This window comes from Gymnoscopelus braueri (genome assembly GCF_963280865.1).
Source record: "Gymnoscopelus braueri genome assembly, chromosome: 19".
Taxonomy (NCBI): domain Eukaryota; kingdom Metazoa; phylum Chordata; class Actinopteri; order Myctophiformes; family Myctophidae; genus Gymnoscopelus; species Gymnoscopelus braueri.
The window spans coordinates 44,115,093-44,139,016 of record NC_137621.1 but is presented as its reverse complement, the minus strand read 5'-3'; the positions used below and the strand labels follow the sequence as shown (position 1 = coordinate 44,139,016).

General features: G+C 40.6%; 4 protein-coding genes across 4 annotated transcripts in view; 2 read left to right on the top strand and 2 right to left on the bottom strand.

Annotated features, from left to right (window-relative positions):
• The window catches only part of LOC308074550 (C-type lectin lectoxin-Phi2-like), a 43,030-nt gene extending 20,027 nt beyond the window's left edge, over window positions 1-23,003 (bottom strand). The window contains exon 1 of the mRNA XM_080414034.1: window positions 22,811-23,003. Coding sequence (XP_080270160.1) covers window positions 22,811-22,955 — 145 coding nt within the window. The 5' untranslated portion in view covers window positions 22,956-23,003. The remainder of the gene's footprint in view (window positions 1-22,810) is intronic.
• On the top strand, window positions 7,824-8,035 carry LOC308074623 (small ribosomal subunit protein eS28-like; the record flags this gene model as incomplete). The annotated part of the gene is made up of 1 exon (XM_080414128.1): window positions 7,824-8,035. The coding sequence occupies exon 1, from the start codon at window positions 7,826-7,828 to the stop codon at window positions 8,033-8,035; it is 210 nt and encodes a 69-aa protein (XP_080270254.1). The 5' UTR covers window positions 7,824-7,825.
• LOC308074122 (CD209 antigen-like protein C) lies at window positions 11,256-15,316 on the bottom strand (the record flags this gene model as incomplete). Its single annotated transcript, XM_080413454.1, has 6 exons — window positions 11,256-11,624; window positions 11,920-12,023; window positions 12,731-12,864; window positions 12,989-13,090; window positions 13,247-13,348; window positions 15,094-15,316. 6 exons carry the CDS (start codon window positions 15,314-15,316, stop codon window positions 11,477-11,479), a joined length of 813 nt encoding a protein of 270 aa, XP_080269580.1. The 3' UTR covers window positions 11,256-11,476.
• On the top strand, window positions 17,787-17,996 carry LOC308075010 (small ribosomal subunit protein eS28-like; the record flags this gene model as incomplete). Its single annotated transcript, XM_080414583.1, has 1 exon — window positions 17,787-17,996. One exon carries the CDS (start codon window positions 17,787-17,789, stop codon window positions 17,994-17,996), a length of 210 nt encoding a protein of 69 aa, XP_080270709.1.
• Window positions 23,004-23,924: the final 921 nt, after the last annotated feature.

Below are 23,924 nucleotides of genomic sequence, written 5' to 3'. Positions count from 1 at the left end.
ACATAAATAATTATATTTATTTCTTTTTAAATATTGGTAGATAAATATTGACAGCTCTTTATGATGTCAGATCAACACAGTTATGATCATGAGCTTGATTAGGATAAATTATATTCTTGGATGACCGGATAGATGAGTGGTTAGGCATACCACATGGGTTCTGCATTGGGAGAGCTTTCACAGAAAATAGGTGGACTTTAGGTGGACTCAAATACAGGACATCAAATACAGGTTCTCAAAAGTCAAGGACCCCTAAATTAATATGTATTTGGCCTCGGACCCCCATCTGAAAATGTTTTGTGGCAGGGACGCCCAGAAGAGAAGATTAAGGGTTAAAAAACGAAAAATGAAACATTTTCCAAACATTTTTTGATATAAAAAAATAAATAATCTAAAATAGCAGATGTACAAGTGACCTTGTAGATCTGCTATTTTTGAATAGCCAAATTATAAATGGATAAAGTGGTTAAAATGATTGTGATGCTATGTTAACTACTTTTTCTGGGGACCCGCTGGAACCCTCCCAAGGACCCCTGGGGGTCCCCGGACCCCACTTTGAGAACCAGTGCATTACAAGACATACAGTATGTAATAAAAAAACCTAAACATTTATTTTTATTTCATTTGATCTTTAAGTACCCACAACAAAGTAGCATACAACCAACACACATCCCACAACCACATCACATCACTGTGGACATCATTACATCTGGACCCCTGAACTATATGAACATGCTTTTAAAATGGAACAGATCAGATCCATGTTATTCACAGTCACACTATATACACTAGGCTCCCCTTTAACTAAATAATGAAAACATGAAAGAATATCAATTGTAATGCAACGTCTACAGTGCCTACTGGGTAGAAAAATACAAGGCAGACAAACAAAAGCAAACACATAAGCTATCACAGGTAAACACAGCCATCGTGTAGCTGTACCAACACACCTGTTAACTAATACTGTACGTTGTGGAAATGATGGTTTCACTACAGAACTCTTTCACATGCAGATCCAATGATTAAATTCTCCAGAACAATATCTGTCGTACTATCCTGTAGGTGTTATAGAACCATCAGCCACAACACAATTTCCAGTGTCATTAGGCTCACCAGGGCCCCAGTACCTGTAGAAGTAGGAGCAATTAATTCATTACAATAGCCTTACAAGGATGTGTTTTCAACATAAAATGTATCTTTAACCATGACCTCAAATTATAGTATATTCTAGATATTAGATACAAATCCACTGAATATTTAAATAGACGACAGGCTAAATTGTCTTAGTGACAGTGTAGTTTGTATTTTATTACAATATGTAATACCATTTACAAAAAAAGTAGTGAAGATGAAATATGTAAAATGTAATTAAAACGTTATTTGAAATTAAGAAGAAAAGAAAATTAAGGTAAAGTCTTACGTTGGTGTGGTCAGTGTTGTGCCATCTACCCATTTCAGGTTTCCTTCTTCCTTCTTCAAACCCAGCCACACTGACTTGTTAAAACTGATAACCAAGTCCTGGACATAATAAAAGCTGCTGGTTACTGGAGTACAAACTACAATACTAGCACGAGTATGAATACTATCACACAAACGCAAACATACACTGACCACACGAACATATAAGCACACATACACGCGTGCGAGCACACACACCATACCTGTTTTTCTTTGCTGTTAATGACCATCAGGTCTGATTGTTTGCCTCTACAGTATTGTCTGCTATCATCCCAGGTTTTCTTTTCAGTAGAGATATAATAACAACCTCTGCCAAATGTCTTCCATCCAGATAATTCTAACAACAAAAGCATAAAGTTAGCAACTGTTTTTTCTTTACTTAATTTTTCTCAGATTAATAATAAATTGTGTAATAACAATGAAAAAAAAAAACTGATGTCTCACTGACCACAAATAATCCTCTTCTACTCATCTTGATCTTTAGTTATGTTGTTATATCTGGACTCTATGTCTTCGACCAGGTTGTTTTTCTTTTTAATCAATTCAGAAACTGCAAAAAGGAGAATCAACAAATTGATGAGCTTTACATACAACTTTGCTCTGATAGTACATTTTCCTTTGACACTGACAGTTAGACAAAGTATCCTGTTTTGGGGGAAACAGATATACTGTAAATGACATGTAAAGATACGGTTCATACTGTAGAGTGATACTCACAGTGTATGACCAGGACAATGATGGCAACCGATAGGAGAAGACACAGCAGCCCCAGACACATTGCAGCAGCTCTGTAAAGGTTGTTCTTTGACTTATCAGAGCCTGAAAAACAGACGATGAAACTATGAGGTTACTTCAGAGCGTTTAAAGGGTCTACACCATGAAAATCACTTTTTTCTTGTTTTTTTGTATTTTTTGGGGTCCCCAGTGTCTCTTGTACCCAAAAAAATGTTTTTTTTTTTAAATTCAGTCATTCCTTCTCATTTCATGGATTTCCAGAATGGGCGTGTCTGAACAGGCGATCTCAGAATGGAAATGTTTATGATGTCACAAACATTAATGATGGCAAACCCAATGTTAAATGAAAAGTGCCCGAATCGCTCCGAAACTTTTTCTACCCCCCCTAAGTGGGGGTCTACGAACAAATACTTCGGGCTCGGATTTTGGCTCCGCCCCCCGGAAGTGGGTGAAACAGGCACCTCAAACACTTGGTGGAATTGTTCAAAAATGTTCAAAGTGTTTTTTTTCCGATTTTGTATTTTTCTTAGATGCTTCTTTTTATGCAGAATTTTTCCTTTTTTTTTTTTTTTTTAAATAATTTTTTTAAATATTTTTTTGTATTAACAGACAGAATTGCTCAGTAGCCCCCCCCTGCACAATAGGACGTTCTGGTATTGCAGCTGAAAGTGCTGTATAAGCCAGAGACAATTGACTTGGGATGAGTATATCTGAGTGATGATTTAGGCTCAAACCTTTTGAAAAAGGTTTGAGGGACATACACCATATTAAATATCAAATCTTTTTTTTAAATTCATGGTGTAGCTCCTTTAAAGCTTAAAATAGGTTACACCTTTTAACAAGTTATGATGCTTTATGTCAGATAACAAGTAATGCATGTTTTCAGCACCATTGACTTGACGTGTGAAAATCTTGCCCACGTTATGGAAATGACAGACACGTTCTGCCTTAGCTCATTACCAGGCTTTTCTCCTCGTGAGATGAGAAAAGCCTGGGAACAAGGCTTTTCACCCAGAGGGCACCTTCATAGTAATACTACTACTACTACTACTACTACTACTACTACTACTACTACTACTACTACTACTACCACTACTACTACTACTACCACTACTACTACTACTACTACTAATAATAATAATAATAATAACTAGAAAATGTGCTCCTCGGAGCACAAGTCTCCGCCAGCAGACTATAGCAATTATATTATCATAGCAATAACTAATGAGATACAGTAAAGATATGTAGAGATATGTAAACTGCTTTTTGAAGTGACACACCTATTTATAGGATTTTATTTCGTCATGCGTCCCTCTAGCCAATCAGAGACATTGATGTCAACATATTGACACGTATTAAGACTTCGGCTTTGTTGTGGGATCATTTCAACTCTAGTCCTCTTCTGTGTTACAATTGTAGATGAGTATGCTTTCTTAGCTTTGGCCTTCTGCGCCTTTGCTTGACCAATGTTAGGTGTTCTCAGAGGGACACACACACGCACAGACGGGTGATTTGGACTTACTGAAGGTACTGTTCCAATCAAGTCTGATTGATCCTGTTTTACCTCACTTCAAAAAGTAATAACTTTTTGAAGTGACACACCTATTTATAGAATTTTATTTCGTCACGCGTCCCTCTAGCCAATCAGAGGCATTGGTGTCAACAAATTGACACGTGTCACGTGGAGCTTGCCCAATGTTAGCTTGGCTAACAATGTTTGCTCACACACGGCGGGACGAAGCGAAAACATATTCTCCACCTACGGCGGAGACAACTACGGCGGAGACAATAAGAATGAATGAATAGTGAAGACAACATTTTAACTAATAGTGAGCATAACATTAATAGAATAGAATATTGCCGACTCTTTGGGGTGTTTTTTTCTTTTCATTGTATATTTGCACATACGTGCAATTTGTCCTCTGCATTTACCCATCTTATAGGAGCAGGAGCAGTGAGGGCCATTCTACGGCTCGGGGAGCTATTGGGGTTAAGAGTCTTGCTCAGGGACACACATCGACACATTTCTAAATGCGCCACACACACACACACACACACACACACACACACACACACACACACACACACACACACACACACACACACACACACACCCCCCCCCACATGAAGCAGCCCCGCCTCACTCACAGTGTTGCTTTCAGCTCTCCTCACTTGACTTTAGATGACAAACAGTTTACGTGAACAATGGCTGAATTCTATTCTGATTGGTTGGTCGTTTAACGATACATTCCTTCAGTAAAATAAATAATAAACCCACTGTCCCTTTGGTGTGGGAGCATTATGAAGCAAACATTAATTGCAGCACAAGTCAAGTGATTTGAACATCACTATATAAATTACATACTGTACAGTACTAGTTGACATTTTTTTCATTTTTGTGTAAACTCTCACATCACGTTTGCCTGCCAATATGAAAATATTTGGCAGCATTCACAATTCATGTCAGCTTGAAATTGTTTTCAGAATAAGAGTATAGACACTTATCCAGACACCACTCTTGCTTAACATCTATAGATGTATTAACTAACATTTATTTTACCTCCACGCTGCTCTCGTGCTGTGTTCTGTACAGCATCCTGCTGTGTCCCAGGGTCAGGGTCAAGGTCGCCTGCATTGACATAGATATCTACTGTCCTCTCCTCCCGCTCTCCCCTGTCTTCCATCTCTCCTCTCTCCTCCGTGTCCTGCTCCCTCTCTCCTCGGCCATATCTCACCTCTGTCAGGTCTGGTATGGTATGGTATACGTGTACGTCCTCACTCATTCTTGTTCATCATCAAACTACATTCGTTGTATTAATTGTTGGAGAACAGAAGTTGCAAAAGAGGAGGACGAACACGCTAAAAGCGAAACTTCACACCCACAGGTTTCAGAGACGCTGATAGGGGTCTGGACTGTTTCCTTCTGCTGCTGTGCGTTATTAAAGGTTTTTGCTATTGTTGTGCCTTGGGTCGACATCCATCAAACTCTGAAGACTTTTGAATTGAGGATGTCATTTCCCTTGTTTGTTGCTTAAACCAGACTTATCAGGAGGCACGTGCTAAACAATTCCATAATAGCACGTGCTATGTGTGCACGTGCTATGTGTGCACGTGCTATTATGGAAAATATTAATATCCAGTCAGGGTGAAGTGTTGACAATTTATTGAAGAACATTTGATCAGAAAAACAGCATGACAACGGCACAACGGCCAGGCCTCCGGACCTGGCCAACAGCCCCATCGGGCAGAAGCCTCCTGAGGTGTCATATTGGACACCTCTTATACACAGAGATGTTATCCTAAATGGTCATGCTGACTGGTTAAGTTAAGAACGTCCATGTATGTATATACTGTATACTAAAACAGATTCTACTGACAGAGTGTATGAGTCCAGTCCATGGGGGGAGTCAGCTGTTGGATTGACAGCTGCAGTCAAAGAGCTATTGTTCAAATACAATTAAATAAACAGATTGGCATTCTAACATTTCTATTATAGTGCCTGCATGACAGCCCATCCTTAACTGCTTTAAGGAGGTTAGATATAATGCAGCAAACATCACATTGTGAGCAAATGTCACAGGAAATGCTCACCACTCGGTTGTGGTAAGCGTTTCCTCAGCAATGAGCTCGGTGAATTCACAGCTACTCTATAGGACTGACTGTGAATGATGACTATACTTTTGTTCATGTTTTCTTGCAGGGTTAGAGGACTGCCTATTTGCAGTGGTGGAAAGTAACTAAGTACATTTATTCAAGTACTCAGAATCAGCTTTATTGTCACAGGTTTACAGAAGTATAAAAGAGGGTGAAATTCGTTTTCACATAATTCCCATTGTATCGTTATTTCCATAGAGAAAAGAAAGGGAAGAAGAAGAAGAAGGAGGGGGGAGATAAAACAAGAGAACAAAAAAAACAAGTTACAGTATCTACATATACACATATTACACATGGTACCTGAGATAAGATATAAAGTTGCGTAAGCATAGCAGCAGATGTATACTGTGCATGATATACTTATGGATGTTAGTTAAGGTGCTAGAAAAACACACAAAAAAGACAAGTCAGTGCGTTGTACATGGGATTAAGGTGCAAAATGTCAGTGCATGTATACGTGTACTGTAAGTACTGTACTTAAGTACAATTTGCTCTCTTCACACTGTATTTCGCTGGTGTGGGGGGGTCCAATTCGATCCTAATAATCCGAAGCAGACAATTTGTCTACTATTTATACTGTAGTGGGCCATCCAGTCTCTCTATGCCCGCTCTGATCATGGTCAAATCGCCTCGCAGAGCGGTCATCTCGCCGCGCAGAGCAGCGGCTCGCTCAGCGTTGCCTCTGGCCTCGTCCGCCGCACGTGCCATGATGTTGTCCAGCTTGGTGTCCAGCCCCCGGACCCTCTCGTTGGTGTTATCCATCTCGTGCCTTAGTTCAGTGATGTTGCCCAGCTTCACGTCCAGTTTGGGGATCCACTCGGTGATGTTATTCATGTCGCGTTTCAGCTCAGTGGCCACACCTGTCTGAGTAGCCAGCGCTCTGCTCGACTCCGCTCCGTCCAGGCCAGCTCTCTTGCCAATTTTTCGATACACAAGTGCAATGCCCGCTCCAATCAGCAAGAAACCTGTTATCATACAAACGAAAAGATAGACATCTTCTATGTCCTCGATCGACAGGACTTCCAAACACAGAACTCTCCACTTGTAGTCAGAATCCCCCATGTATCCGGCCAGATAAGTCCCATCTGGGCAGATTGGCTCGTCCGGTCCAGATTGCCGGGTTGAGAAAATTTTGTCAATTGCGTTTAACGACCAGTTAATAATATAATCCATGTTTTCACCCGAGACTGTTCGCTCGTGCAGTGTGGTGAGGCTGGAGAGTTGGGGGATAGGATGGGAGGAGGGAGGAGAGAATGCGACCGCCTTCGTGAGCAGCTGAGGAATACAGGGTACAATCAGTACATTTTGATGCCAATACTTGTGTACTTTTACTCAAGTAAATTTGGAAAACTTATACTTATACTTGATAACTTGATACTTGATACTTAATACTTTTCCCACCACTGCCTGCCTAATTGTAAAAGATAGAAGGTGTTCCACTCTGGAGGGATTTCCATGAATGATAGCTACCCAGAACTAACCTCGTTTCCCAAGCTTTTCTCATCTCACGAGGTGAAAAATGGCATTTATGTTTGGCTTTTAGGCTTTGTAATAAAAAATTACACCAGGCAGATTTGATAAATAATTTGAATATACAAAGAAATGACAGGCATTTAATAATTTCATACTTTCAAAAGTATAACATTCACTTTGTGACGCGTTGTAAGCTTGTAGATCAGCTATTGCATATTTCCACTTTTTAAATATTTGAAAATGTATTTTTCATCAATAAAATAAATTAATCAAAAAAGATGTTGACGATTATGACAAAAATAATTGCGATGAGATGATTATGTAATAATTGTGACAGGCCTATCTGGACAGGGACAGAACTGGTGGCCTCAGTTGGATGGGCTAGAGAACGGACAAGGGGAAGAAACCTTGTCCAAATTTGGAGTCATATGTCATAGATACGTCATGATGACATGACATCACAGGCTAGTTAAGACCAGAGCCCTTTCCGGTCCAAGCTGACAACATGGACGCCAGCCGAGTGCAACCCATCAAGCTCGCAAGAGTCACCAAGATAATTGGAAGAACTGGTTCCCAGGGACAGTGTACACAGGTCCGAGTAGAGTTCATGGATGACAGCAACCGCTCCATCATCAGGAACGTGAAGGGCCCAGTTAGAGTGGGGGATGTTCTGTCTCTCCTGGAGTCTGAGAGAGAGGCCAGGAAGCTGCGATAAGTGGGGCTGGGCAATGAACCGGAAATATCGAAAGAATAGACCGACTTCATCTTGCCCGTGTCCGTGTTGGTTAATCAAATAATCCCGAAACAGGTGTTTGTTCAAAAAATAATTCTTGGCTAAATTGATGAGTAACCACTCAAACCTGTGTGGTGGCGTGCTAAAACAGCCAAAATTGCCGATCTATAGTACAAGCTGCCAGTTGAAGTCCAATTCACTTACTGTTTAGCCTACTGGTTCTCTGGTCCGCCTAAATGACTGATAGTCTAATTGACTCTCAAGAGTTAAATTAACACTGAGGTCCCACAGGAAAAAAAGTGGGTGTTTGTGGCCTAATGGATATCAAACTGGGGATCCTTGAAATGAAAAAGATTTGAGGAACAGCCTTTTTTTTAAGCCTGTTGCCTGTGTTTCTCTCTGTCACCTCTTTCTGTTTCTGCAGGTCTGAACTGCAGACTCTCAGCATCTGACCGTCAAAAACTAAACTCTCACACTCAGGCAGTTCTCCCCTGGCTGGCATGACTGCTACAGCTTAGCTCTGGTAGGAAATAGGCATCATGTGGTCTGACCTCGGAAGCCCCCTCACATCTGACAAAAGCTGAGACGGCGCCACATGTGCGTGCACAGACACACAGACATACATGCTATATACTTCTAGTACAATTTTCTTTCTCCCTTCGTTTCCTTTTTTTTATTTTACATGTTTTGACAATATAATGACATGCCCAAAATAGGTTATATGATTTTGTGCAAAAATAGACTACCTCCAAACAGACTGTGATCTTTGATGCTACCGACACCCATAGACCAGGAGTGGCAACTGCAGGTGGGTGACACTGGTGGCATATTATGCCAGGAGTGGCATCATCAGACACTTGGCTGCATGATGCCAGTATGATGCCAATGGCACTTGCAGATGCCACTCCTGGCCTGTGGGAAGCCAGAAGCACCTGCAGAAGCATTATTATGCCATTTCATGATACCTTCATGCCTAATGTCCCATTAATTAATGTTTGATAGAACCATTATCTAAACTACTGGAAATAAACATGTTCGATTGGACCTTGTGAATCAAACTTCTTGAAACCAATTCTTAATGTAGGCAGTTGAACGAAAGGGCCATGAAACCCTGGGCTGATTTTGTAGTTTCTTTTCCAGTTCAGGTTAAAAACATGGCAGACTAGTAAGCCACACACATAGCTTTGCTTAACAAATTAATAATGGTTAGATCTTTGTGCAAGCAAAATAGATTAGTATTAGTCTTGACCCAGTATTTATTAGTATTGACACACCTCAAATCTAACACACCCATTATTAATTTGATTAGCTTCAGCTGTGTTGCTTACATCATGTATTATAAGGTCAGTGTTATGTTTTTAGTTTAGTTTTTAACCTGAAGTGGAAAACAAAATCAGCCGAGGGTTTTATGCAACTATAAAGTTGCAACGCTTTGAGGATAAAAAAAAAAACAGCCCCAGCCATTGCTTTGCAACAGATAAAGAAAAGACCCCCTGCCTACTAGAAATACCTAGTGCATCTTGTTGTTGTTAGGGTATTTGCTACAGTACAATTGCAAGTACTATAGAATCTGTCATCCACTTTGAAGGGTCGAAAACATTTGCTAATTCAGAAGAAATGTATATTACAAATATTAACTCTGAGAGTTAAAGCTCTATATTCTTATTGTAATCAGTGCTACTGTATAGAGTGTTTGTTCAGTAACAGGGGTCTCCCCATCTCTCCAGCTCTTTAGAAAATACATTTTCGTATCAGGAGAGAGCACCCATTTATCAGCTTCAATTTGATAGGGTTCCAGTTTCTATTTTGTCTGCTCATTTATTTCACTTACAATTTCACATCCAAGTAAAATGAATACTGCACCTTTAAATCGATTAGTTTGATTAAACACTTAAAGCCTATACTGTATCTATACCTGACACATTGTGAGCTTGTAGATCTGCTATTTTCACTGGATGTTCACCCTCAGAATAGGGACGCTAGGCTTCATGTGGTTAAAACCCATGCATGTGTTCCCTCTGGGCAGGTGTTTGGGGCCCACTGTCTGAACGGCCTGCTCCACTCCATCATTCTCTTCTGGCTTCCCCTGCTGGCCTTCAAGCACGGTACACTCATCATTGTGAATGGGAATGCGGTTTTCATTGTCTCTGCCATTATCTCTGACATTATCTTTATCTCTGACATAAACGCATCAGCCTGTATGAATGAGGCATCACCAAAGGTAATTTGCTGACACGTTTTCAGATCACTCAGTAAGTCCTGAGTGCTAATTTAACTCTGAGACTCTAGCCTACAAATGGAACCATAGTCCTAATATATTGGATGCACATTGTAACCCTATCTCATACAGTAGGCCTGGTCTAATAGTAGGCCAGTAGTATACCTAGTGTTTAGCTTTTCCAAAGTCAGTAAAATATAAGTGCAATGTTTCAGATCAAAAGATTGCTTTCCAATTGTCCCTTACATAAATAGTTCAATTTATTTCTTTTTAAATATTGGCAGATAAATATTGACCCCTCATTATGATGTCAGATCAATACAGTTATGGCCATGAACTCGATTAGGATAAATAATATTCTGGGATGACCGGATAGATGAGTGGTTAGGCTTACCAAATGGGTTTAACCATTTTAACCCCAGCATCTGTATTGGGAGAGCTTTCGCAGAAAATAGCAGACGCGTTGTGAGCTTGTCGATCTGCTATTTTCAGCGAAAGCTTACCCCATATTAACAGAGAACAGAAAATACACTAGTATAGAGCCCTGAGGGACTCCGGTCAACCATATAGGGTAAATGCTTTACAGCGAACCAGGGATTCCTGTCCGGCCAGACCATTTGCTGCATGTCACTCCCCTACTCTCTCTCCATTGCCTTGGTCTTGACTTGGACTATATTAACTATTTTTGAATAGGCAACATATAAATGGATAAAGTGGTTAAAATGATTGTGATGCTATGTTAACTACTTTTGCTGGGGAACCCCTGGAACCCTCCCAAGGACGCCTGGGGGTCCCCGGACCCCACTTTGAGAGCCAATGCACTACAAGACATACAGTATGTAATAAACAAACCTAAATATTTATTTTGATTTCATGGGATCTTTAAGTACCCACAGCAAAGTAGCATACAACCAACACACAACCCACAACCACATCACATCACTGTGGACATCATTACATCTGGCCCCCTGATTTATATGAACATGGTTTTAAAATGGAAGAGTCGAGTAGTTAAAGGCTCCCCTTTAACTAAATAATCAAAACATGAATATCAATTGTGCATACTGGGTAGAAAAATACAAGGCAGACAAAGCAAAGCAAACATATAAACTATCACGTTAAACACTATCATGTAAACACAGCCATCATGTAGCTGTATCAACACATCTGTTAACTAATACGTTGTGGAAATTATGATGATTTCACTACAGAACTCTTTCACAGATCCAATGATACTCGGAAGAACAATATCTGTCGTACCATCCTCCTGTAGTAGGTCTAGAACCATCAGCTACTAACACAACACAATCTTGTCCTTTCCCATGGTCATTAGGCTCACCAGGAACCCAGTACCTGTATAAGTAGGAGCATTTAATTAATTACAATAGCCTTACAAGGATGGGTTTTCAATATAAAATGTATTTTTAATTATGACCTACTGTAAAATTACAGTATATTCTAGATATTAGATACAATTCCACTGGATATTGAAATAGACAACAGGTATAATTGTCTTAGTGACAGTGTACTAGTGTTTTATTATAACATTTAATACCATTTAGAAAAGAAGTAGCAAAGATGAAATATGTAAAATGTAATTAAAATGCTAGTTGAAATGAAGAAGAAAGAAATTAGGGTAAATATTTACGTTGGTGTGGTCAGTGGAGTTCCATCTACCCATGTCCAGTTTCCTTCTTCCTCTCCATCAGTCAAACCCAGCCACACCAACTTGTTAAAACTGATAACCAAGTCCTGGACATAATAAAAGCTGCTGGTTACTGGAGTACAAACTACATTAGCTATGTTACAACACACAAACACAAGCACACACTGACCACACAAACATATAAGGGGACATACGCACGCACGCACGCACGCACGCACGCACGCACGCACGCACGCACGCACGCACGCACGCACGCACGCACGCACACACACACACACACACACACACACACACACACACACACACACACACACACACACACACACACACACACACACACACACACACACACACACACACACACACACACACACACACACACACACACACACACACACACAGAGCCGTGCGGGAGAAATGCGGGGCCCTGTGCGAAGTCGCGTGCGCGCCCCCATCCTCGCGCGCGCGGTTTTTGCGGTTTTGGCCGGATATTTCCGAGTTTTTGGTGGTTATTTGCGGTTATTTCTTTTTATAACTCTTAATAAATGTGATTCTGTTTATTAAAAAAAAAAAAAAAAAAAAAAAAAAAGAGCGCGGGGCCCTGTGCGGCCGCACCGTTCGCACTACCCTTGGTGCGGCCCTGCACACACACACACACACACACACACACACACACACACACACACACACACACACACACACACACACACACACACACACACACACACACACACACACACACACACACACACACACACACACACACACACACACACACACACACACACCATACCTGTTGTTCTTTGTTGTTAATGACCATCAGGTCTGATTGATTGTCTCTACAGTATTGTCTGCTATCGTCCCAGGTTTTCTTTTCAGTAGAGATGTAATAACAACCTCTGCCAACTATTTTCCATCCAGATAATTCTAACAACAAAAGCAGAAAGTTAGCAACTGTTTTTTCTATTTCTATGTTTTTTTATTTGCTCAGATTAATAATAAATTATGAACATGTTATAACAATGAAGAAAAACTGTGATGTCTCACTGACCACAAAGAATCCTCTTCAACTCATCTGGATCTTTAGTTAGGTTGTTATATCTGGACTCTAGGTCTTTGACCAGGTTGTTTTTCTTTTCAATCAATTCAGAAACTGCAAAAAGGAGAATCAACAAACTGATGAGCTTTACATACAACTTTGTTCTGATAGTACATTTTCATTTGACATTTGGACAAAGTATCCTGTTTGGGGGGAAACAGGTATACAGTATACAGTATGTAAAGATACTGTTTATAGAGTGATACTCACAGTGTATGACCAGGACAATGATGACAACCAATAGGAGAAGACACAGCAGCCCCAGACACATTGCAGCAGCTCTGTAAAGGTTGTTCTTTGACTCATCAGAGCCTGAAAAACAGACAATGAAACTATGAGGTTACTTCAGAGTGTTTAAAGCTTAAAATAGGTTACACCTACAAGTTATGATGCTTTATGACGGATAACAAGTAATGCATGTTTTCAGAACCATTGACTTGACAGGTTAAAATCTTGCCCACATGAATGACAGACACGTTCTGCCTTAGCTCATTACCAGGCAGCCTGGGAACGAGGCCTTTCGCCCAGAGAGCACCTTCCTGGTAATACTAATAGTAATAATAATAATAATAAAGAATGAATAGTGAAGACAACATTTTAACTAATAGTGAGCAGAGGTGGACAAAGTACTCGACCCCAGTACTTGAGTACAGATACTCTTGGTCAAATTTACTCCACTACAAGTAAAAGTAGCTCAGTCAAAATGTTACTCAAGTAAGAGTAAAAAAGTCATTGCTTTTAAATATACTTAAGTATTCAAAAGTACATGCTTTGAAAAATACTTAAAGTACAATTAAAGTAAAAGTAAAAGTAGATGTACATTTCTTAATTTTTATATCAACGAATTGCTGTAATGTTTTCACAATGAATTCATAGGACCTTGTAACTCTTGTTTGAGAGAAGTACTGTAACTCTCTGAAACCATCTGCATTGCATGCACTAATGTGCTTGCTTGTAGAACCACTACGTTATACAAAGCCTGCAGAAACACCTATAAAAACATAGTAATGACTGAGGAACCAGAACTAAATACTTTTACTCCTATACACCTATACAAGATGTACTGTACTGTAACAAAGAGGCGAGCGGAGGGGGAAGCCAGAAACACGGCTAGTGTGAAAGCAGAAGTTAGGCCAATTGCATTTTAGGGAAGAAAAATAAATTGCCAACCTAAAGGCAAAACCGCACCAATGTAACTAGTCGCAACTCCTTGCAACAAAACCGTTTTAAGGTCAACCGCACCAATGCAACTCCTTGGAACAAAACCGTTTTAAGGTCAACCGCACCAATGCAACTCCTTGGAACAAAACCGTTTTAAGGTCAACCACACCAATGCAACTCCATGGAACAAAACCGTTTTAAGGTCAACCGCACCAATGCAACTCCTTGCAACCACCATTGGGGATAATGGTTGCAAGTGGTTGCAAGTAGTTGCATGTTGCAAGGAGTTGCATGGCGAATCATTGGTGTGGATGTGGAGTGGGCTTAAAAGTACTCAGTACTTTACAGCCTTCCTTACGAGTAAAAGTAAAATATTTGTCTTGGAAATGTAGTAAGAGTACTAAGTATCAAAAATAATCTAATACTCAAGTACATTTACTCCGTTACTGTCCACCACTGATAGTGAGCATAACATTAATAGAATAGAATATCCCGGACTCTTTGGGGTGAAACGCCCAAACAAGCTCTCAGGCCAGACTCATTCCTGACACATTCCAGGACGTAGAGCCTTCGTCCTACTCCTCCCGTCGAACACTCCCCGCTGACAGGTGCCGCCCCAGCCCGTAGGAGTACGTGCAATGATCAATATCACCCGGCTTCCCTCCCCCGAACGCTCGATAAAGCCGGATGCACCATGGTGGATTTGAACCCTCAACCTCCGTGGTGGTGGGCAGGGACTTTACCACTGCGCCACCCGAGCGCCGACATGAAAAAGTTTGAGCACCACTGATATAGCAACATAAGTTTTCCAGAAAACTGTTAGGATTTACATTTACATTTTTTGAATCGGCCTCAGGTCTTAATGGGTTAACTAATCATTGTAACATTTATTTTACCTCCATGCTGCTCTTGTGCTGTGTTCTTCTGTACAGCATCCTGCTGTGTCCCAGGGTCAGGGTCAAGGTCGCCTGCAGTGACATAGATATCTACTGTCCCCTCCTTCCATTCTCCCCTGTCTTCCATCTCTCCTCTCTCCTCCATGTCCTGCTCCCTCTCTGATCGGCCATATCTCACCTTTGTCAGGTCTGGTGTGGCATATACGTGTACGTCCTCACTCATTCTTTGTCTTCTTCAAACTACATTCGTTGTATTCATTGTTGGAGAACAGAAGTCGCAAAAGAGGAAGACTAACACGCTAAAACCGGAACAAAATAAGTAACATTTTTGTGTCGACACCCATCATACTCTGAAGACTTTTGAATTGAGGATGTAATTTCCCTTGTGTGTTGCTAAAACCAGACTTATCAGGAGGGGAAAACTGAATGATCTAACCTATAGTACAGTGTTTGTATTGAATGAGAGCAGGTTATATAATGCAGTGGTTCTCATTTCTCAACCTTTTCAGGCCGTGTACCCCCCAAAATAATCATATTTGAACTGGGGACCCCCCACCCTGATAAGCACTTGGAATGTTGGAGTTGAGGGCCTGAGGCATTAAATTTAGTTTGACTCGGTTCCACAGATAAATATTGTGAAAATAGCCGATCTACATGCTCACAATGCCTCGCGTTGCGAGGCATTGTGAACTCTACTGATTGTAGATCAGCTATTATTTTTATTTTTTTTAAAGAGTGCAAAAAAAGAGAACATCAGCGTATGTACTCGTGCATATGAGCTTGGTATATTATATACACCAACAGCATTTTTTCAATAGCTGCCACATTACTTTATGTAAACAACTTCACAGTATCTTCTATATACAGCAGTTTAAAGCATATTAAAGTGCAAGAAAAGGACAGGAGAGGGAGGAGGTGTGAGGGATTGGGATGGGGGGGTAGCATTTCCTCTTGTACTGGTTTGTTTGCGTTCTTGTCAGATCGTTCATGTGCCTGATTGTACGGGGAAAGAATCGTTTTAGTTTTTTTAGCAGTCTGTTGCCAGCGTCTCTGAGACTGCATGCGTAGCCGTTTTCCATGTGGCAACATCTGAAAGATAGTAGGTGTTCCACTCTGGAGGGATTTCTGTGAATGATAGCTACCCAGAGCTAACCTCGTTCACCTTACGAGGAGAAAAGCCTGGTAATGAGCTAAGGCAGAACGTGTCTGTATAGGCCGGACTAGCGTTTGTTGTACGTACCTCACCCGGAACTGGAAGCTGTCTTTTTCCAACAATCACAACACGCACTCTGGGAATGAAAACAGATCTGCACGACATCAACATAACTTCCTTAGGCTGTAATTCCTGTACTTCCACTTTTGGCACTTACCTTAACCGTTGTCGGCTGTCAGCAGGCTGTCGACATACAAGCAGCACATCCTTAATTTAAACAATTTGTCATTTCTACCTAAACAGACAGTAGGACAGTTGAGAGAGAGAGAGAGAGAGAGAGAGAGAGAGAGAGAGAGAGAGAGAGAGAGAGAGAGAGAGAGAGAGAGAGAGAGAGAGAGACAGACAGACAGACAGACAGACAGTGTAGGAGAGGCAGACAGTAGGACAGCTGAGAGACAGACAGTGTAGGAGAGACAGACAGTAAGACAGCTGAGAGAAAGACAGAGTAGGAGAGACAGACAGTATTACAGGTGAGAGGGAGACAGACAGTAGTACAGTTGAGAGGGAGATAGAGTAGGAGAGACAGACAGTAAGACAGTTGAGAGACAGACAGAGTAGGAGAGACTGACAGTAGTACAGTTGAGAGGGAGACAGACAGTAGTACAGTTGAGAGGGAGATAGTGTAGGAGAGACAGACAGTAGTACAGTTGACAGAGAGACAGTGTTGTTAAAATGTAGCAAAAATATTCAAAATTATTCTTGATATTTTGAAAATAGCAGATCTACAAGCTCACAACGCGTAGATCAGGCTATTTTCAAGTAGCTGGGTTAAAATGGTTAAAGTCATTTAGATTATATATTAATATATGTTAACTCATTTAGCTGGGGACCCCCTGGAACCCCCTCAACTGGCCTGAGGGTCCCTGGGGCAAGGGACCAGAGTAAAGAGGGCTGCAGACACAGGCCTGGAGGCTGAACAGAGCTGTTTATCGTGATTACAAAATTTAAGTTGACGATTAATTGTCACACAAATAATCACGGTTAACGATTTCATTGTGTTTCTGTCGTTGAAAACTGGAGCATATGAATATAGATTTTTTGACTTTTAGGCTTCGTAATCAAGATTACACATGGCAGATATGACAAATAATTTGAATATACAAAGAAATTACTGGCATTTCATAATTTTATACTTTCAAAAGTATAACATTCACTTTGTGACGCGTTGTAAGCTTGTAGATCAGCTATTGCCTATTTCCACTTTTTTAATATTTGAAAATGTATTTTTCATCATGGAAAAAAATAAATGAAGATTTTGACGATTAGGCAAAAATAATTGCGATGAGATGATTATGTAATAATTGTGACAGGCCTATCTGGACAGGGACAGAACTGGTGGCATCAGTTGGACGGGCTAGAGGCTGGACAAGGGGCAGAAACCTTGTTTAAATTTGGAGTCATATGTCATAGATACGTCATGATGACATGACATCACAGGCTAGTTAAGACCAGAGCCTCTTTTCTGGTCCGAGCTGACAACATGGACGCCAGCCGAGTGCAACCCATCAAGCTTGCAAGAGTCACCAAGATAACTGGAAGAACTGGTTCCCAGGGACAGTGTACACAGGTCCGAGTAGAGTTCATGGATGACAGCAACTGCTCCATCATCAGGAACGTGAAGGGCCCAGTTAGAGTGGGGGATGTTCTGTCTCTCCTGGAGTCTGAGAGAGAGGCCAGGAAGCTGCGATAAGTGGGGCTGGGCAATGAACCGGAAATATCGAAAGAATAGACCGACTTCATCTTGCCCGTGTTGGTTAATCAAATAATACCGAAACAGGTGTTTGTTCAAAAAAAAATCTTGGCTTAATTGATGAGTAACCACTCAAACCTAAATGGTGGCGTGCTAAAACAGCCAACATTGCCGATCTACAGTACAAGCTGACAGTTGAAGTCCAATTCACTTACTGTTTAGCCTACTGGTTCTCTGGTCCGCCTTAATGACTGATAGTTAGGAACCAAATGGGCCCTTGTGGGTCTGTAACTCAGTGTGTACTCTCAAGAGTTAAATTAACACTGAGGTCCCACAGGAAAAAAGTGGGTGTTTGTGGCCTAATGCATTTCAAACTGGAGATCCTTGAAATGAAAAAGATTTGAGGAACAGCCTTTTTTTTTAAAGCCTGTTGCCTGTGTGTCTCTGCAGGTCTGAACTGCAGACTCTCAGCATCTGACCGTCAAAAACTAAACTCTCACACTCCTCCCAAGGCAGTTCTCCCCTGGCTGGCATGACTGCTACAGCTTAGCTCTGGTAGGAAATAGGCATCATGTGGTCTGACCTCGGAAGCCCCCTCACATCTGACAAAAGACGTGACGGCGCCACATGTGCGTGCACAGACACACAGACACACAGACACACACGCTATATACTTCTAGTACAAAACTATTTTTTTCTTCCCTTTGTTTTACATGTTTTGACAATATAATGACATGCCCAAAATAGGTTATATGATTTTGTGCAAAAATGGACTACCTCCAAACAGACTGTGATCTTTGGTGCCATCGACACCCATAGACCAGAAGTGGCAACTGCAGGTGGGTGACACTGGTGGCATATTATGCCAGGAGTGGTGGCATCAGCAGCCGCTTGGCTGCATGAAGCCAATATGATGCCAGTGGCACTTGCAGATGCCACTCCTGGCCTGTGGGAAGCCAGAAGCACCTGCAGAAGCATTATTATGCCATTTCATGATACCTTCATGCATAATGTCCCATTAATTTTGATAGAACCATTATCCAAACTACTGGAAATAAACATGTCCGATTGGACCTTGTGAAGCAAACTTCTTGAAACCAATTCTTAATGTAGGCAGTTGAACGAAAGGGCCATAAACCCTAGGCTGATTTTGTAGTTTATTTTCCAGTTCAGGTTAAAAACATGGCAGACTAGAAAGCAACACACAGCTGTGCCAAGCAAATTAATTATGGCTGTGTTAGATTTTCATAGGTGTGCCCAACAATGTGCCCAACAATGTGCACAACAATGTGCACACCCATTATTAATTTGATTAGATGCAGCTGTGTTGCTTACATCACTGTGTGTACAATAAGCTCAGTGTTATGCAGCCTGCCATGTTTTACCCTGCTGTAGTTTTTAACCTGAAGTGGAAAAAATCAGCCAAGGGTTTTATGCAACTAGCAAGTTGCAACGCTTTGAGGATAAAAAAAAACCCAGCCCCAGCCATTGCTTTGCAAACAGAAGACCCCCTCCTACTAGAAATACCTAGGGCATCTTGTTGTTAGGGTATTTGCTACAGTATAATTGCACATACTGTAGAATCTGTCATCCGCTTTGAAGGGTCAAAAACATTTGCTTATTCAGAAGAAATGTGCTAAATAAATATTACAAATATTAACTCTTTGAGAGTTAAAGCTCTATACTCTGATTGTAATCATTGCTACTGTATATAGAGTGTTTGTTCAGTAACAGGGGTCTCCCCATCTCTCCAGCTCTTTAGAAAATACATTTTCGTATCAGCTACCCGTTATCAGCTTCAATTTGATAGTGTTCCAGTTTCATTTTGTCTGCTCATTTATTTCACTTCCAATTTCACTTAAGTTGTTTATCCTGTATCCTGTATGAGTTCTCTCTCCTGATTGGATACAATTGCTATTCCAGGCCTGAAAAAGCATTTTCTTTTTACTAAAGAGCTGGAGAGACGGGGAGCCCCAGTCACTGAATAAAAACTCTCAACCCAAAAAATATGATGATTCAGAAACTGCAAAAAGGAGAATCAACAAATTGATGAGCTTTACATACAACTTTGTTCTGATAGTACATTTTCATTTGACACTGACAGTTAGACAAAGTATCCTGTTTGGGGGGAAACAGATATACTGTATATAACATGTAAAGATAGGGTTCATACTGTACAGTGATACTCACAGGGTATGGCCAGGACAATGATGACAACCAATTACCAATTACACACTGCAGCCCCAGACACACTGCAGCAGCTTTGTAAAGGTTGTTCTTTGACTTATCAGAGCCTGAAAAACATATAACAGACCTATGAGGTTACTTCAGAGCATTTCAAGCTTAAAATAGGTTAGTAAGTTATGATGTGTGTGATGACAGATAACAAGTAATGTATGTTTTCAGCACCATTGACTTGAAGGGTTAAAACCTTGCCCACATATTGAAATGACAGACACGTTCTGCTTTAGCTCATTAGCAGGCTTTTCTCCTTGTGAGATGAGAAAAGCCTGGGAACGAGGCTTTTCGCCCAGAGGGCACCTTCCTAGTAGTAATAATAATAATAACTAGAAAATGTGCTCCTCGGAGCACAAGTCTCCGCCAGCGGACCCGTGCTATTTTAATCAAATGAAATCACCTACCTTATCTCTAACCATAGTTCTTTAGGAATGTTCTAATTTACGTAAAATAGAACATGTTACTATATTATAGCAATTATATTATCATAACAATAAGTAATGAGATACAATAAGTAATGAGATACAACCTCCGGCAGGTGAACAGACAATAATACTAATTTTCATATTTATTGTAATGTTAGGTCCATCTGTTCATCCTGTAGAGATGCAGGGTGGGGTTCCAGCATGTCCTCCGTCAGCCCAAAGTAATCATCCTCCACAAACAGAGCACAGGTGGAAGGGAAAAGCCAGTATTGTTTGTAGATTCTGTCTCTGCCCAGAGGAACGAGCGACGTACGACAGGAAGCCTTCTGGATACGATTCTGCAGCTCTTGAACCTTCTGCTGTTCCTCCTCCAGCTCTTCAGCTGTGAGGCTGACAGGGGAAACTGTGGAGGAGACTGCCTGATGTCCCTGTTGTAGATGAGTATGCTTTCTTAGCTTTGGCCTTCTGCGCCTTTGCTTGACCAATGTTAGGTGTTCTCAGAGGGACACACACACGCACGGACGGGTGATTTGGACTGGAAGGTACCGTTCCAATCAAGACTGATTGATCCTGTCTTACCTCACTTCAAAAAGTAGAAGCTTTTTGAAGTGACACACCTATTTATAGAATTTTATTTCGTCATGCGTCCCTCTAGCCAATCAAAGGCATTGGTGTCAACATATTGACACGTGTCACGTGGAGCTTGACCAATGTTAGCTTGGCTAACAATGTTTGCTCACACACGGCGGGACGAAGCGAAAACATATTCTCCACCTACGGCGGAGACAATAATAATAATAATAATAATAATAATAAAGAATGAATAGTGAAGATAACATTTTAACTATTAGTGAGCATAACATTAATAGAATAGAATAGAATAGTCCCCACTACTTGGGGTGTTTTTTTTGTCACTGTATATGTGCAGATATGTGAAATTTGTCCCCTGCATTTACCCATCCTATACAGCTTCTAGGAGCAGTGAGCGCCATTCTACGGCACTCGGGGAGCTATTGGGCTTAAGAGTCTTGCTCAGGGACACACATCGACACATTGCTAAATGCGCCACACACACACACATATTATCCTCTGACAGGAATTGTATTGTACTGTGATACAATACCATGTGCTAAGCAAAATTAAATTAAATTAAATTAAATAATGCTTCCACACCAAAGGGACAGTGGAATTTATTAAACTTAAGTAAAAAATAAATCCCACTGTCCGTTTGGTGTGGAAGCATTATTTCATATTTCATTTAATTTAATTTAGTTTCATTTTATTTTGCTTAGCACATGGTAGTGTATCACAATACAATTCCTATCAGAGGATAATAATTAATGGGCTAAAAGGAGCAACTATTCAACTTAAAAAAGTATACTTGATCGGTGCATACAACCAGTACTTGCACAAAATGCAAATTTAAACAAAAACAAATTAAACAAAACAAAACAAAAACGAGCAACAAATGAACAATTATACAAGTTCAAAAAAGATAACTCCAAAGTCAAATCCTATCCTATTCGTCGTCTTCATAGTCAATTTTTAAAAAAACATGTTTTAAATTGATAAATGATTATGATAGCACAAGTCAAGTGATTTGAACATGACTATATCCAATTACATACAGTACTAGTTGACAATTTAATTTGTTTTAATAATCTCACGTTACTTTTGTCTGCAAATATGAAATTCTTTGGCAGCATTCACAGTTCATGTCACCTTGAAATAGTTTTTTTTAGAATTAGAGTATAGATAGACACTTCTCCAGACACACTCTTGCCTAAGATCTATAGATGTATTAACCCATTAAAACCGTGAAAGCATCTGTGTCATTTTAGATTTTAGCTATAGCACATTGGTTGGCTATTCAAAAATAGCAGATATACAAGCTCATAGCGCGTCACTTCTTGCCACGCTATGAGCTTGTAGATCTGCTAGTTTTGAAAAATCTTGAAAAAGTGTGCAAATCTTTTGAATGTACAGTACATATTTCAGAAAGCAAACATTTTTAACTCAAATCTTTGCTTCTGGGGGTTACTGGAACAACATTTTGAGATGGGGGTCCGCGGCCAAATACATATAATTTTGGGGGTTCTTAACATGAAAATGTTTGAGCACCTCTGCCTCAATAAATAACATTTATTTGACCTCCACGCTGCTCTCGTGCTGGGTTCTTCTGTACAGTATCCTGCTGTGTCCCAGGGTCTGGGTCAAGGTCACCTGCAGTGACATAGATATCTACTGTCCTCTCCTCCCACTCTCCCCTGTCTTCCATCTCTCCTCTCTCCTCCATGTCCTGCTCCCTCTCTCCTCGGCCATATCTCACCTTTGTGAGGTCTGGTGTGGCATATACGTGTACGTCCTCACTCATTGTTGTTCATCTTCAAACTACATTCGTTGTATTAATTGTTGGAGAACAGCAGTCGCAAAAGAGGAGGACTAACACGCTAAAAGCGAAACCAAATAAGTAAATGTTTTGCCCGTTACGTTATGTGCATGAGATAGATGTATACAGACATGTGTTTTGAAACTACACTTCACACCCACAGGTTTCAGAAACGCTGATACTCTAGAGTCTAGACTGTTTCCTTCTCCTGCTGTGCCTTATTAAAAGCTTATTTGAGAGTTCTGACAAGTTTTTGCTATTGTTGTGCTTTGTGTCGACACCCATCATACTCTGAAGACTTTTGAATTGAGGATGTAATTTCCCTTGTTTGTTACTTAAACCAGACTTATCAGGAGGGGAAAACTGAATGACCTAACCTACAGTGTTTGTATTGAATGAGAGCAGGTTGTATAATGCAGTGGTTCTCATTTCTCAATCTTTTCAGGCTGTGACCCCCCAAAATAATCATATTTGAACTGGGGACCCCCCACCCTGATAAGCACTTGGGAGAATGTAGGAGTTGAGGCATTCAATTTAGTTTGACTCAGTTCCACAGATAAATATTGTGGAATTAGCCGATCTACATGCTACTGTACATGCAACTTGTAGATCAGCTATTTTCAAACGTTTTGCCTCAGTCTTATATTATCTGACAATTTGGCCAATGTTTATTTTTTTTTTATAGGTCTTAAAAGTCCTTAAATTGTCACTTCACTGTCATCTGGGGAACATGTGGGGGTCCCGAGCCACAGGTTGAGAACCACTGGCATAGTGGTTCGGCAAGAGATAAAATAAGTAGGCATAAAAAGGGCACTTTCTCCAATGATTGCAATCGGGCAGGTGCCTGGGCACTGGTTGGCGTGCGTGTGTGTGTGT